At 39.8% G+C, this 15,010-nt stretch overlaps 1 protein-coding gene and 1 pseudogene across 1 annotated transcript; both read left to right on the top strand.

The window, feature by feature from the left end:
* Positions 1-15,010, top strand: part of LOC113656616 — a 355,645-nt pseudogene that overhangs the window by 302,298 nt on the left and 38,337 nt on the right.
* myo1ha (myosin IHa) lies at positions 1,076-14,864 on the top strand. The gene is made up of 32 exons (XM_047818566.1): positions 1,076-1,241; positions 5,508-5,663; positions 5,854-5,969; positions 6,112-6,310; positions 6,561-6,641; positions 6,860-7,039; positions 7,141-7,239; positions 7,321-7,434; positions 7,571-7,642; positions 7,850-7,969; positions 8,206-8,273; positions 8,443-8,548; positions 8,734-8,814; positions 8,974-9,065; positions 9,175-9,269; positions 9,525-9,571; positions 9,821-9,901; positions 10,375-10,480; positions 10,761-10,878; positions 11,088-11,201; positions 11,327-11,403; positions 11,505-11,573; positions 11,665-11,749; positions 11,867-12,029; positions 12,183-12,266; positions 12,410-12,503; positions 12,741-12,796; positions 12,952-13,087; positions 13,379-13,449; positions 13,635-13,732; positions 13,907-14,006; positions 14,439-14,864. The coding sequence occupies exons 1-32, from the start codon at positions 1,239-1,241 to the stop codon at positions 14,463-14,465; spliced, it is 3,108 nt and encodes a 1,035-aa protein (XP_047674522.1). The 5' UTR covers positions 1,076-1,238; the 3' UTR covers positions 14,466-14,864.

The raw sequence follows: 15,010 nt of genomic DNA, 5'->3' as shown, positions 1-15,010 counted from the left end.
GAATGAAAATGTAGGAAAACAAAAGAGGTATAAGTATGTCTCTCCAGGAACAAAAGTAGTCTTTAATATAGTATCAAAGGCATGATGTGGTCCTGCTCCCTGGATGTATTTCACATTTCCATTCTGATTCAGTTCCACTGCTGTGTCTTTAGGTTGACTCTCTCAGACCACTTTAGAGATGTCACAACCAGGGGGTAATGATAGGGTCATCCCCTTGACCCTGCTGAAGACCTTTGGCCATGTCCACAAGTCACATTAAACCCTCATGCCATCCAAGAGAGAACTTGTCAGTTCTGTCATCATTTTTATCATCCCTTTCATCACCCCCCGTGATGCGTATTTGGCACATGTCAGAGCCAGTTGTCTTTGATTTCTTTTGAAGATGACATCACCCACATGTTCAAGGGTGACAGTGAAACATCTGGGGAGAATTTGCTTGAATTATTTCCCACAACAACTAATATCAGCTACATATCATTAAAAAATGTATGAATATATTCAGCATCAATGAGTCATACATTTAATTGTATACCGGCATTTGCAGTGTACGTGTGCAGAAAGCAGGACAGAATTATGGGAATGACGTGGGGCCTTTTCATGAGAAGAATACTGATAAAAGAAGACAAAACAGCAAAGATTTGAGACAAGAAACAGATCAGAAAAAATGTGAGCAACAGAGAGGGTGATGTGGTTGGATTTTTGGTGGGAACGTAGCAAAGCCTGTGTTATAATACGCCCTTATTCTCTGTTTGGAATCTCTAATGAGAGAATCAAATGCTGTGACTCATGTGTAATGGGATTTGCAGAGTCTCGTGCGGTACCGGGGCCCAGCGGGCGGCTCAAAGCCTGTTAAGGTTGGACAAGCATTACAGGCCTGGAGGGGTGTGTGAGTGTAAGGGGAGGGTGGCAGTGTAAGAGGTGTGAGGTACCCTGACAACAGTTTTTCAACAGGACAACTGTGAACTGCAGATAAGCAGAATAAAGATGAAGGCCTTCTTTGACACTCCACTCATCAGTGCAAACTGTACGGTACACTTATCAGAATCAGAATCAGATTTATTGGCCAAGTGTGTTGACACACACAAGGAATTTGGTTCCAGCAGTTTGTGACTCTCAAAGGTTCAGACATAAATAACACACAGACAAAAATAGCAGCAGTAGTGTATAATATACAGATGATTTGATGACTGACAGTCCTGAGAAAGCAGCACTTATTATAAGGAGCAGTGAATACAATTATGGTGAGTTGTTGAATAATAATATCTCTTAATCCCAAACGTTGTACTGAAAAGTATAAAGTACTGTAGAGATCAGCAGATGATTTTCCTTAGCAACAGTCATATAAGCTGAAGAACAACCGCAAGACTTCATGTATTAGAGGTGACAGATCATCTGTGTAGATCATCTACAAGAAACAGGTAGAAGTTTGAATTGAGTCAAACATCTGCGATGTCCTGTGCTGCTAGATAAATCCAAATGGATTTATCAAACTTAATTAATCTAATACTTTTCGGTGTCAACTGTGAATCCAAAGCATGGTTCTCAAAAACAACATTTTGAAAATGCTCTGTGCTGCTCCATCACAACAGGATCAACACAGAAGTGATTTAATAAATCTAAGACAGTAAACCATGGATTTTTTGGCTATAACACTGGCCATAGCACTGAGAAGTCATTGGTGTGTACGAATGGGGTTCGTCATGGCAACAGCCTTGTCAACAGTTCTCAAATCTACTGAATAGGTGAGTGATTGGGTGTCATTGCATTTCGCTAATCAAAGATCAGTAAGTAACCGGACCTGCATTGTAGCACACTGGCCATGGAGGAGAGGCTGCTCAGAGGGAGTGGAGGACTGGTAAACGAGTTTGGATGGATTGTGTTTCTGTATCTTTGTTGCACCCAGTAGATTAGGAGACACCCAGTTAAACACTGAACAAGATCTGCTTGCCTGCAACCCCCAGTCCGACCAGGCCATGAATGATTTAGCATGCCGGCTCTGTAGCTCGAGCAACTGAGTGCTGAGACACTTGTTCACATGTTCACACCAGCTCTGAACATCCTGGTGATGCTAACATGATGAACAGAAGACAGAAGTTCAGGGAAACACAGTAGCAGGGATATTAGAAGTTCAGAACTCTTAGTATTGTACAAAAATGTAGCAAAATACTGGACTTGGGGATACTGGATTTGCAAACTCTATGATTTTACATGCTACTGGATCAGATAAATTTGGATGTTTCTGTGGATCATAAGAAGCAGGAAAATCCTGATGTCCTAACATTTGATGTTTGATGGATCACAGTGCGATCACAGGCCATTTTGGAGTTTCTGAAGCTCTACAGAGCACTGATGAGTGGATTCTGAAGTCTTTGAAAGGAATTTTGCCAGTCTTCTGTGGCCCTCGTTAGCATGTAGACTACACACAGACTAGCCTGTGTCTAAATGAGGCATCTCCAGGGGAGCTTTAGGGAAGAATAGGAACAAGTAGCCACTGGTCCATACAGCAGCTGAGATGCAGGTATAACTGGAAGGATGTTAGTGTGTTGTGTGTGTCTGTTTGTCCAAAAAGTAATATAATATACCAATATTTGGAATAACCAAATATTAAGAAACATTATATATTTGTTGTAGTGTGTATACTAAAGTTACATACATACCTTTCTTGGTGTGTACAGCTACACACACCAAAAATGTTTCTAATCAAATGAAACTCCAGATGCTATTTGACCCTCACACAATTTGCATAGTCCTTGTCTTTCACAGTAATTGCACATGTGTATCTCTTCTGCTATTGTGTGCTTGCAGCCCATGTGCACTTTTCACTTTACAGCTTCCACACCTTTTTCTGTCACATATTATGATCTTGAGTCTATAAGATGCATCCCTGAAGGTTTAATGCCCACTTTCTTCAATAAGGACGTAACAGGATCCCACGGGTCACTTCAGGAGATCCTCTCGTGGATAGTGTTTCTCCCTCTTTCGCCTAGCCTACTTTAGAAGATGAGTATCCCTCTCTCTTTCTCTCTTTCTTCCCTCTCTGACTCTTTCTTTCCTTCAGATGAGGTCATCTTCACTCAGCTGTGACGGACACAGTACACTAGGCCGAAGAACCATCTCTTAATTAAGACACTGCACCACTCAAGAAATGTTCTGCACTGCCTGGCCTGACACTGCAGTGATTGAATTGATGAACCTTTTTGTGTTATGTTGGTTTTTTTTAATTTGATAAAAACGTTGAAAATCCAGGAAAGCTTTGTAACAGCTGTACTGAACACGAGCACTGCAAGTTCTCCTGAAAGACCATTCAAAAGAGTAAAGCATCATTGGCTTTGTCTCATTTGGGCCTCTTCTGGACTCAGAACCAGTTTTAACCCCACGGATGTCCATGTGCTCCATCACACTTGATGTATCACATGCTAAATATTAGCATCCCTTCTGTCCCTTGTTCCATTGTTCTCCTGTTCAGCACCAAGTTCAGCCTGTTCCCATGTAACAGTGATGGCAAATGGGAGAGAAAGTGGAGTTTGGGAAGTGTGGGGGTGTGGAAGTTCCACCCTCTTCACAATAACCGCAAGACTGAGATTAGTTCTGACATCTCAAATGGGGGACCTTCAATGATATTGTTCACCTGCCTCTTTGGCTTAGACCGAGGGGTGAGTGTGGGTGTGGGGGTGTTTTGGGGTCGGTTCTGAGGGCATGATATGGATGGAGAGACAGAGATGGTGTGATTGTGTGAGTGGAATTGCTGAAATTATTGACTGATAGCTGGGAGCAAATCACACTTAGCAGTTATTGGTTTGGTGTAGTGATGTTACAGGTCGCAACCAAGGCTCACACACACACACACACACACACACACACACACACACACACACACACACACACACACACACACACACACACACACACACACACACAGAGTTCCTGAACTTTGGGGTTCTGTAGTCCATATTACTGTGCTGCTCATAACAAGTCCCCATTGTTCAGCCACAGGGCGCTCTAATTGGACACGGACCGTTACAGCACTATTTAGTCTCAAGAAGGCCTCATTTCAGAAGCTCAGATCAGACAAACACAGGGAACCCTCCCTCCTTCACTCCCTCCCTCCCTCACACCCTTGCCCTCTCCTCTTTCTCCGTCCCTCCCGTAGCCCAAATAGGCCAAATCTCCTCCTTTGTCCACAGACTGGCCAGTGTGAAATTCACTCTGACGTTAAATGTTTTCTAATGAATAAATTTTGAAAGGATATGCAGAGGGAATATATGTAATGGAATGTAGACTGCATTTTAAAAGCTTTTTCATTGTCCAGCCATTTTTTACCCTTTTTTTTCAGGGGAATTTACAGGACAAAAAAAAGGTCTCTTTCAGAAGAGAGCTAATGAGGATTCGGTGTGTGAATTTGGAGTAGAAGCAGGATTTCACCAGGGCGTTGATTCATCAGATTAGATTTAATGTTTCTCTTTTTTTTCCTATTATCATTTGAAAGTCAAATAACTTGTGGTTCTCAGCACTGAAGGGAAAAGAAGACATGAAAATGAACAGAAGAAAGGATTCTGAGATATAAAAGAGGGCAAAGAAAATGTTTCATCCCATTTATTGCAAGAGTTTACCTTTCTATAAGCTGCTGTATTTAAAGCAGACCTCAATATATTAGTCATTTTAATGAATGAATATCCCAGAAAAAGAAATATTAAACCAAGGTGCATGTCTCCAAATTGTCCCTATTGTAACATCTTGAAATAACTGGAAATGTTTATTATGTAGGGAAAAGATTTTTTACTTTAAAGTGAATTTTAAGACCATTAAAAATATCTGAATGTATTTAAAGACCACTGAACTGTAGATGAGGTAATGGGATCATTTGGGCATCTATCCATCCACAGAGTGCTTGTTCATATGAGAGTCAGTGTAAATGATGCTGTCAGTCATACAGAACAAAGTGGCGAGGTCATTGTAATTGGATATCTCATTACACCACATACAGTATACGACCGAAAGCCTTTCTACCATCCCTTTATTTAAACAGTGGGAGGTTATGTGGTTGGATTACCACAACTCAGTTTGGGATTTCTAAGAACTTGTGCCATTGATTTGTGTTTTATGATTATAGGTGTGTCAAAGTGTAAATACGACAGGTTCTCTGTGCCATGGGTGAATATTCAGGACAAATTCTACTTGTTCCGCTAATATGAATTTACTTCAAGAAATATTTCCACTAAGATGATTTACAACATGCTTGTCCTCTCTGAAGCTGCACATGATTGAGATGTCAAGTGAACACCAATTAAAATGTCATATAGTTTAAGGATTGTAATGTGTTTAAACTAGTTTCACAGTTACAGATAATAATATATAATACTATATATAGCTGAGTTAGGTTTAGGTAGCAGGGAGAGCACATTAACACATTAAGTTATGCAGTGCTTTGGATATAATTAGAAGAATCCTGGTCTAAAAGAATTACATTCAGAACATAAAGGAATCTTGTTCGCTTCTCTAATTTGCAGAAAGGAAAAGGTAAGACACGTCAGTTGGACCTGGAGCGGGCGCTTACTGCCAGAGACAGAGTCGGTGTCCAGGACATGGTGCTGCTGGACGCTCACAACAGTGAGACAGCCTTTCTGGACAACTTGAAGAAACGCTTCTCGGAGGACCTGATATACGTGAGTTTGGGTTGACCTGAAAACTGAGTGCACACAGAGAGCAGACTTTTCCTTTCACCTCACTCCCTCACTGTCTCTACTGAAGATAAGCTGAGGAGAGCAGGGTGGATTTGATCACTGTTGTCTTTTTGTTTTAAAAATGTATACTTATCCCATGGTTTATGTTTTCATCTTATTTGTCTGTTTGAAGACTTATATTGGAACCCTTCTGATCTCAGTCAACCCGTACAAGGAGTTGGACATCTACAGCAAGAGGCACATGGACCTTTACATGCTGGTCAACTTTTATGAGCTTCCACCACACATGTAAGTCTGTACCTGTCAAATGTTTAAACAAACGAACAAATCACTGCATTTGATGGTTTCAGGTGATCTTCAGACCTCAGCAGAACCCACCATGCAGCCACAATCTCCACCTCCTTAATCGTTAATTTCTCCCTCGTTGCAGCTACGCCCTGGCAGATAACGCCTACCAGACCATGCTAACGGAGGCTAATAACCACTTCATTCTGATCTCTGGAGAGAGTGGGGCCGGAAAAACCGAGGCCACTAAGAAGATCCTGCAGTATTACGCCGTTAGCTGCCCCAGTAGCTCCCTGCTGAACTCCGTCAGGGACCAAATGCTAATGTCCAATCCTATCCTGGAGGTTAAATCTACTGCTTTTACATTACATATAGAGTGTGATTGTATATTTTGATGATAAAATATGAGAAAATATTTCTGTCATCACATACCATGACATTTAGTCTTCAGGTAGATGTACTGTGAATTGATCCTGTACTCGCAATGCTAATGTAAATTTTACTTTTATGTTTATTTGTTTTATGTACACCTACACATCATTAAGCACTTATTAGAACAGTTGTCTTCTTTAAATAATTACAGTTTTCTCTCAGGCTTTTGGAAATGCCAAAACACTGAAGAATGACAACTCCAGTCGCTTCGGAAAGTACATGGACATTCAGTTTGACTGCCAGGTTGGAACGGATTTTAGATAAAATGTCTACTGATTAACAATAACTGTAGTAATGTTCACCCAGTCCTCTTACATTTCCCTACTGTGCAATTAACACAAAATCACCTGCTGTCAGTTCAGTTTTACATCTCCTGTAAGTGCACACTACTAAGGTTTAATCCCAAGGTCACTTTATCTCCTAATTTCTGAAAGTTAGAGCTCTGTCCTTTCTTGTTGTAGGGGGATGCAGTTGGAGGTCACATCCTCAGCTATCTGCTGGAGAAATCACGTGTGGTCCATCAGAACCACGGCGAGAGAAATTTCCACATCTTCTACCAGCTGCTGGAGGGAGGAGACGATGACCTGCTGAGACAACTGGGTCTCGACAGAGACACACATCGTTACAACTACCTGCTACAGGTCTAACACATTTTGTTTTGTAGACTAGAGTAAAGATTTACAATGAAATGTGTTGACAGTGTCATCTTTCTGATCTTTGCGTTATTGCTGCACTCCTGCAGGGTGAGTGTGCCAAAGTGAGCTCCATCAACGACAGGAACGACTGGAAATCAGTGAAAAACGCCCTCTCGGTCATGCACTTTAATCTCAGCGATATTGAGGTTAGGACGAGAACGTTGCAGAAGAACAGCATGACGTGCTCGATGTGTGTGTTTGTAAACTTAACATCTGTGTGTCTGTAGCATCTGTTTGGAATCATTGCAAGTGTTCTGCACCTGGGGAACGTCCAGTTCGACAGAGATACCAAGGGCAGTGCTGTCCTCAACTCCAATGCTGAACTGCGCTGGGTATCAAAGGTACAAAACACACACACACACACACACACACACACACACACACACACACACACACACACACACACACACACACACACACGACTAGATATTTATAAAAAAAAAACATGTTTATTAAAGGTTGCTGCTTTCTGTGCAGCTGATTGGGGTCCATGTGCAGGTTCTGACTGAGGCTCTGACCTACAGAAGGATTGAAGCTAGATCAGATGAGGTAATACATCATTACCTCCACTCAATCTTTATATTTTTTGTTTTATTAGGACCTCATATGGGTTTGAGAGGTAAATTAGTCATGACAAGTGGAAGGCTTAAGTTTATAAGATCACAGATCTGACAGACATCTGATAGTGAATACTGTTCAGCTTTATTCTTATAGATTGAATTAATGTTACGTAATGTAGAATTGTGTGTCGTCTAGCTTCTGTGTCCCTTCACTGTCGATCATGCCATCTACGCCAGAGACGCACTGGCCAAAGCCATCTACGGACGCACCTTCACCTGGTTGGTCAACCGCATCAATGAGTCACTGGAGAATCAGGTCAGGAAACAAAGAGGGAAAGCAGATAAAGGCTAGTAAACTGTTTTGAATTCAAGTCTGTTTAGGTGGAGGTTTGTTACGTCATCTGCTCAGATGTCATTTTAATCAGTAATAATATAAAAATGAAATGTTTCACCTAAATATAGTTACTTTTAATCTGGGATTTTTATTGATTTTGGTTTAATAAACTCCTGCTGAATTAACACAACCCAATAACTTGATCATGATTGGTTTAGGACTCGACCAGAAAAACTGTTATTGGTCTGCTTGACATCTATGGATTTGAGGTCTTCTACGTGAACAGGTACTTTTCTTTCAATATTATCAGTATATATAATCACTGCATGCAGCCATTATTATGAATAGTGATCATTTAGCTAATTAAAACACAACCAGTTAGCAGTTGATAGAATTTGTCATATCATGAAGTCATTTTATTGTAAGATAAGAGTGTGTATGTGTGTGTGTTTCAGTTTTGAGCAGTTTTGCATTAATTATTGCAACGAGAAGCTCCAGCAGCTGTTTATTCAGCTCACACTGAAGGCTGAGCAGGAGGAGTATGAAGCCGAGGGCATCGAGGTAACACGTCCATTCTTCTTATCCACTGAAGAGTCCAGTCAAGAACACCTCATCATAGCTTCAAATAAAACAAATATCTAATATGGGATGATTCAGAATTATAGGACTAGTGTAGCATCCAAATGCTAACATCTTTTTACTGCTAGTAAATGTACTGTACCTTATTTTTTGCATGTGTGTGTCAGTGGGAACCTGTACAGTTCTTCAATAACAAAATCATCTGTGATATGGTGGAGGAGAAGCACAGGGGGATCATCTCAGTACTGGTACAGAAACTTCACCAGACATTGTATAAATGATAATAAAGTGTTTCTTATCCTTCTCTTAATTACTATAATGTGTTGAGTTATTGTACTGACGGATTGAATATTTGTTGCATGGAAGCACATTTTATTCTCTCAAATTCTTTATCCGTCATTAATCAGGATGAGGAGTGTTTGATGCCAGGTGATGCGACAGATCTAACTTTTTTGGAAAAGATGGAGAATAAAATGGGAAACCATCCTCATTTTATCACGTGAGTCAAAGTAAAACCCACCTTTTATTGTGACCTGGAGATTTATTTCTTGTTTATTTCTTTTCTACTCCTGAATGCTGATATCAATCCTTATCTGCCGGATTATTAGGCAGAGGTTAGCTGATAAGAAAACCCGCAGGACTCTGGAGAGAGGCGACTTCCGTTTGCTTCATTATGCCGGCGAGGTGACTTACTGTGTTGTGGGTAAGACGTGTCACATTAAACATTCCTCACGCATCATATACAAAAATGTCCTGCTTTATTCTTAATCACTTTGAAACTCCAGCACTGTTTTTTTTTCTTTCCACTTCCTGTTTGTTGAATTATGATATCATCAGCTAGAGTAGAGTAGCACTCTGATATGTCTTATTTAAATAAGGATACTGATCCATATAATTTGTGATAATGACTTTGACATTTTAGCTCTAAGCCGTTTGTCTTCTCTCACATTCGTGGCAGGTTTCATTGACAAGAACAATGACTTGCTGTACAGGCACATTAAAGAGGTGAGTGCAGAGAAAATTTAGCCTGGCTCTGCCCACTACACTGTGGGATTTAACCACTGTGTGTGTGTGTCTTTGTGTGTGTGTGTCTTTGTGTGTGTGTGTGTGTGTGTCTTTGTTTGTGTGTGTGTGTGTGTGTGTGTGTGTGTGTGTGTGTGTGTGTGTGTGTCTTTGTTTGTATCTGTGTTTCTGTGTGTGTCTGTGTTTCTGTGTGTGTGTGTGTGTGCGTGTGTGTGTGTGTGTGTGAGATAGGTGATGAGGCAGTCGAAGAACTCTGTAATGCAGCAGTGTTTCTCCTCTGATGAGGTGGACAGCAGAAGAAGACCTGAGACGGTGAGACACTGAGCAAGTGCTGAATGACACACAGTGTTATTTGGAGCAGATCATCTTCATCAATCGGTTTGACCAGCGATTAGCCACATTTCTATACGATGATGCTAGTAAACTTCATTTCATACAGCACAGAGTTTTCTAGCATGGATTCTCATGGATTAGGTTCACTGGTAAAGTGAGAGATCAGTATATTTAACTTGATTGGGTCCGTTGGTGCTTTTTTCTGATGTAGCCTTGATTCCATCCAGATATTTAATAGTGTTATAAATGTAATAGTATAGAGTGAAATATTTAAAACACACTCTAAATTGTGAATTAGTATTGTCAGTGTCTTAGAAATGATTGCTTACTGCACAGTTATTATATATAAATCAGCTTCTTTGCTAATGGACTGAAGCAAAAGCAATCATTTCAAAGCAGATGAAACTGGATGAGTGTGAACTGAATTAATCTGAGTGTGAACATGAACACAGGTGGCGACTCAGTTTAAGAACAGTCTGCAGGGACTGACTGAGATCCTGATGGCTAAACAGGCCTGGTATGTTCGCTGTCTGAAATCTAACGACAACAAGCAGTCAGGTGAGACACACACACGCACACACAAATTGCACACAGATTGCACACACATAGATCACACACAGATCACACACATAGAACACACACACATAGATCACCCACACATAGAACACACACACGCATAGATCACAAACACGCAAAACTTTAAATTCTTTGGTACACTGTCTGTGTGAAACCGTCAGTGCTTCCCAGATTTAATATTAGGATTCAGACGTTGTTGTATATAATGATGGTCGTTTCTAAAGAATATAAATGTAATTCAGTTTACATTCACACTTTCTAGGAAGGTTTGATGATGTCCTGGTAAAGCACCAGGTAAAGTATTTGGGTCTGATGGAGCATCTGAGAGTCAGACGAGCCGGTTTTGCCTATAGGAAAAGATATGAGGAATTTCTGAAGAGGTAAATTATAAAACTGTGGATTTTTAACTCAGTGGAAATGTCTTGTTTCTGGATAATTATAAATCATAAATCAACAACAGTTGGGTAATATGTGTCAAAATCCAAATGATATTGTTTCAGATATTAATGTCTTTTAGGATGTGATGATGATGATGATGATGATGATGATGATGATGATGATGATGTGACACATTATGGGGATGTTGCAGGTATAAACCTCTGTGTCCTGATACCTGGCCACACTGGAGAGGAGTTCCTGCTGAGGGAGTAGAGAGACTGGTGCAGCACCTGGGATACCAGCCTGATGAGTACAAGATGGGCAGGTATCTCTCTCTCAACACACACAAACACTCACACACACTTGTACTCTAATTGGAGATATAATGTAATGTAAGTCATTAAAACTCTAATTATAAACGGTGATTTTATTCCCGTTTGCTGTTTACAGAACTAAAATCTTCATCCGTTATGCCAGGACACTGTTTGCCACTGAGGACGCCTATGAGATGTGTAAACATGAGCTGGGTCAGTAAAGTCAGAGTTCAGTAAAACGACAGATAGTCTGATGATATGTGATTACGCACATGAATAATATGAACGTTTGGATTTGTTGTCTGTTTTTATAGTCGCAAAGATTCAAGCCAAGTACAAGGGTTACCGGACTAGAGGAGAGTTCAAAAAACAGAAAGAAGCAGGTACGTCATATCATTTAGGATATTTCTTAGAAATGTAAGTTGTAAATCTCATAAATCTGCGGTAATAAGACCTGTGTGTTCCTACCATCAGCTACTAAAATTGAAACATGCTGGAGAGGAGTACAGGCTCGGAAAGAGAGAGAGAGACGAGCCTGGGCTGTCAAAGTCATCAAAAAGTAAGTGACACACAGGGATGTGTCTCAGACATCACCTTCTGTAGTTTACTGTAATCTAACTGGCGTCAATTCTCTGAGTTTGATGTGTGATGCGAGGCTGTTTTTGTGTTTTTATAGATTTATTAAAGCTTACTTGACACGAGGTGAAGCAAAAACTACAGATAACTCCGAGTACCTGGCATTTGTCAGACAGAGCTACCTTAAAAGGCTGAAGGACAATCTTCCAAAAACTGTCCTGGACAAAAGCACATGGCTCACACCTCCACCTGTAATGAGAGAGGTAGTGATCTATTACACTCCACTCTGTTAACGTCTGAACACTCTATTAATCAGATTCATCCTTTTGTAGAAATGACTATAGCTTAGTTATGTGTTTGAGGTTAATCTTTTTATTAATGACATGATCAGCAGTCTTTTGTTCTTGTCCATGTAGGCGTCTGAGATGCTGCGGCGGCTGCATACGCGCTGGTTAGTGAGGAAGTACGTGAGAGGGATCACGGCTCAGAGGAAAGCTCAGGTAGGAATAATGATAATAATAATAATAATAATAATAATAACAATAATAACAATAATAGGTCACGGCTCTAGTGTGATATGTATGGAGCCACGACACAACCCTGTTTCATGCTAATAATGTGATGATGGCTTTTCTTCTGCTAGCTGCAGCTGAAGGTGGTCACCAGTGACATCTTTAAAGGGAAGAAGGAAAGTTACCCTCAGAGCGTCGCTGTGCCTTTTGTGGACACCAGGATCAGTTAGTTAACTACATTTCACCATCATCATCATCATCATCATGTTTATTATAAACTTTCAGAATCCCTAATTTATTATAGTTCTTCATCTTTAGATGTTTTTCTGATATTTATTTTAATTTATTGATTTTAGCCTTTTTTACACACTGAGTGTAAATCACTGCTCTGTTCTGTAGGATTAAATCCTGAGAGTTTGACACTGTTGTGTTTTTAATACTGTGTTTTGTGTCTGTCTAAAGGTGAACAGGACATTAATGAGCGTGTCTTGCAGACAGTAAAACAGGAACGCATCAAGGTAAACTGTAAGACTGAAGCTTTATCACTGACTATACAGCTGAAATTTGGAGTTTTAGCATCGCCAGATCAAACCAGAGCAAAGGAAACTCATCACTTTATCATGTATCCTCTTTGTGTGTTCTATGTGTTTGTCTGGTGCTGCTGTCTCTACAGTACAGTGTTCCGGTAGTGAAGTATGACCGGAACGGCTTCAAACCTCGACCCAGGCAGTTTATTCTCACCCAGGTTGCACTTTATGTTGCAGAAGAGGCCAAGATCAAACAGAGAGTGGAGTACGTCTCACTCAAAGGTGAACTGTGAACCTTCACGTTGTGTATTAGCACTTTTCTCTTTTTTAATCAGGATCTGTACTACATAACGCAGACTGGAGACGCTTTTAGAGACACAGATGACAGTAATACATTATGTATCAGTGCTAATCTGTGCTTTTAGGTGCACCGGGTTATAGAGATAGAATCATGGTAACAGATCACAATTAGCCCTTTTCTGTTACTGAACAATTCAATCTAACGTTAATATTTAGTTGTAGTTGGTGTGTGTTGTTGGTGTAACAGTGTTGTGATGTCATTATGCTTTGCAGGTGTTTCTGTCAGTAACTTGGGAGACACGTTCATGATCCTCCACGTGATCAGTGATGGCCCCAAACAAAAGGTACTGAGATCGTACTTAGTGTCTAAATCCAACAATTTATTTATTATCCTTTACTGATGACTAGCTGCTTCACTTCATCAGGCTAAAATAAAGAACTAGTGTGTAGCAAAAAGCCTGTTTTATGTTATCATGTGATCTTAATTATTGTATGTGTTAAACATTAATAAAGTCCTGACCTCTGTTAGGGAGATCTCATACTGCAGTGTGATCACCTCTATGAAGTTTTGACCAAACTGAGCATTCTGGCAAAAAAGCAGAACGCCATCAGCGTTCTTCAGGCGAGGTAAGGGCTCTGATGTCACTTCCTGTCTGAGAAGATTCATGACCTTCTACATTTACTAGTTTATACACAATTATTAATTATTCTTGTAAACGTCAGCCTGTTATATTACCCAGACTAGCTGGGATCTCTCTGTACCACATCCAGTTAACGCTCTAATGTCTGATCCTGTTTAAGTATTAAGTTTGAGATCAGTGGAGGTAAGGAGAACTTTGTGGACTTCAGCACTGGACAGGAAGCCACAGTGTTCAAGGACAAAACCGGCCATCTGATGGTGGTGAGTGAAAACTGCCTCTTTTAGTTCTAATTTTTATCGATTTAAAAAACATCTAAACTAATCCAACTAACAGAAAATGACACAGTACATAAATTACAAAGGAAAATCAACCAAGTTCTAATGTATACACTTGGTGTCTAATAATCAACGAATTAATGATGTAATTAATGTTTATGGAAAATATTAGTGTTGAGTTCTCTAGAACCGCAGTTCTGACATGGTTATATTAATGCACTCGTTCTAATGTTATTGTTTCTATAGTAACAGTAAAAATAGTGTATTTTCACAATCAATTCTTGGTAAATTAAAATTCTTGATTTAAATATTGTTATTGATGTAGAATCATTTATTAGTTCTGAACACTGCTGTATGGAGTTTGTAAATGTTAGGTCAGGAAATTTTAATGTAAAGCATTAATCTTTTTTATTTTAGGTCACCCCAAGGCTGAGGTCCCGATGATGTGAGTCATGAGGAAGACCGGAGTACTCCTCTTCATTAACTTCAGATGGAACTGACTTACAGACCTTTAGAAGTGCTTCCTGTTTTTATTCCCTTTTAATAATCCATCATAATCCTGGTCTTTAACACGAGTGAAAACGTTTCCTGAACCTGCAGCAAAAAGCCATATGTACAATAAGGTTTTATACTTAAATGTACAAAACGCAGACATTTAAGATGAGCACAACAAAAGATTCTGGTCTTGGAAAAATTTGTAGAAATATTTATTTGTGATAAGGAGTGTATAAATATAACTGTATGTAAAACATTTCTTAAGTCATGTGCACATCTGTACAAACGTCTCTACAGAATACAGATTACATAATGTGCCTTTAATAAAACTAGTGACCGACAAACTCACACACTCGACAAGAGGCATATTTTAACTGAAATTCTAACTTTGCTGATCTAGGATCAGCTTTCATACTGTAGCAAAAATAATAGAGTGTGTTCTGATCCTGGGTCAGTAATATTACTGCTGATCCTGGGTCAGCTCTACACTTTCA

The sequence above is a fragment of the Tachysurus fulvidraco genome, chromosome 9 (assembly GCF_022655615.1).
Source record: "Tachysurus fulvidraco isolate hzauxx_2018 chromosome 9, HZAU_PFXX_2.0, whole genome shotgun sequence".
Lineage (NCBI taxonomy): Eukaryota > Metazoa > Chordata > Actinopteri > Siluriformes > Bagridae > Tachysurus > Tachysurus fulvidraco.
This window is presented reverse-complemented; position numbering and strand designations above follow the sequence as displayed.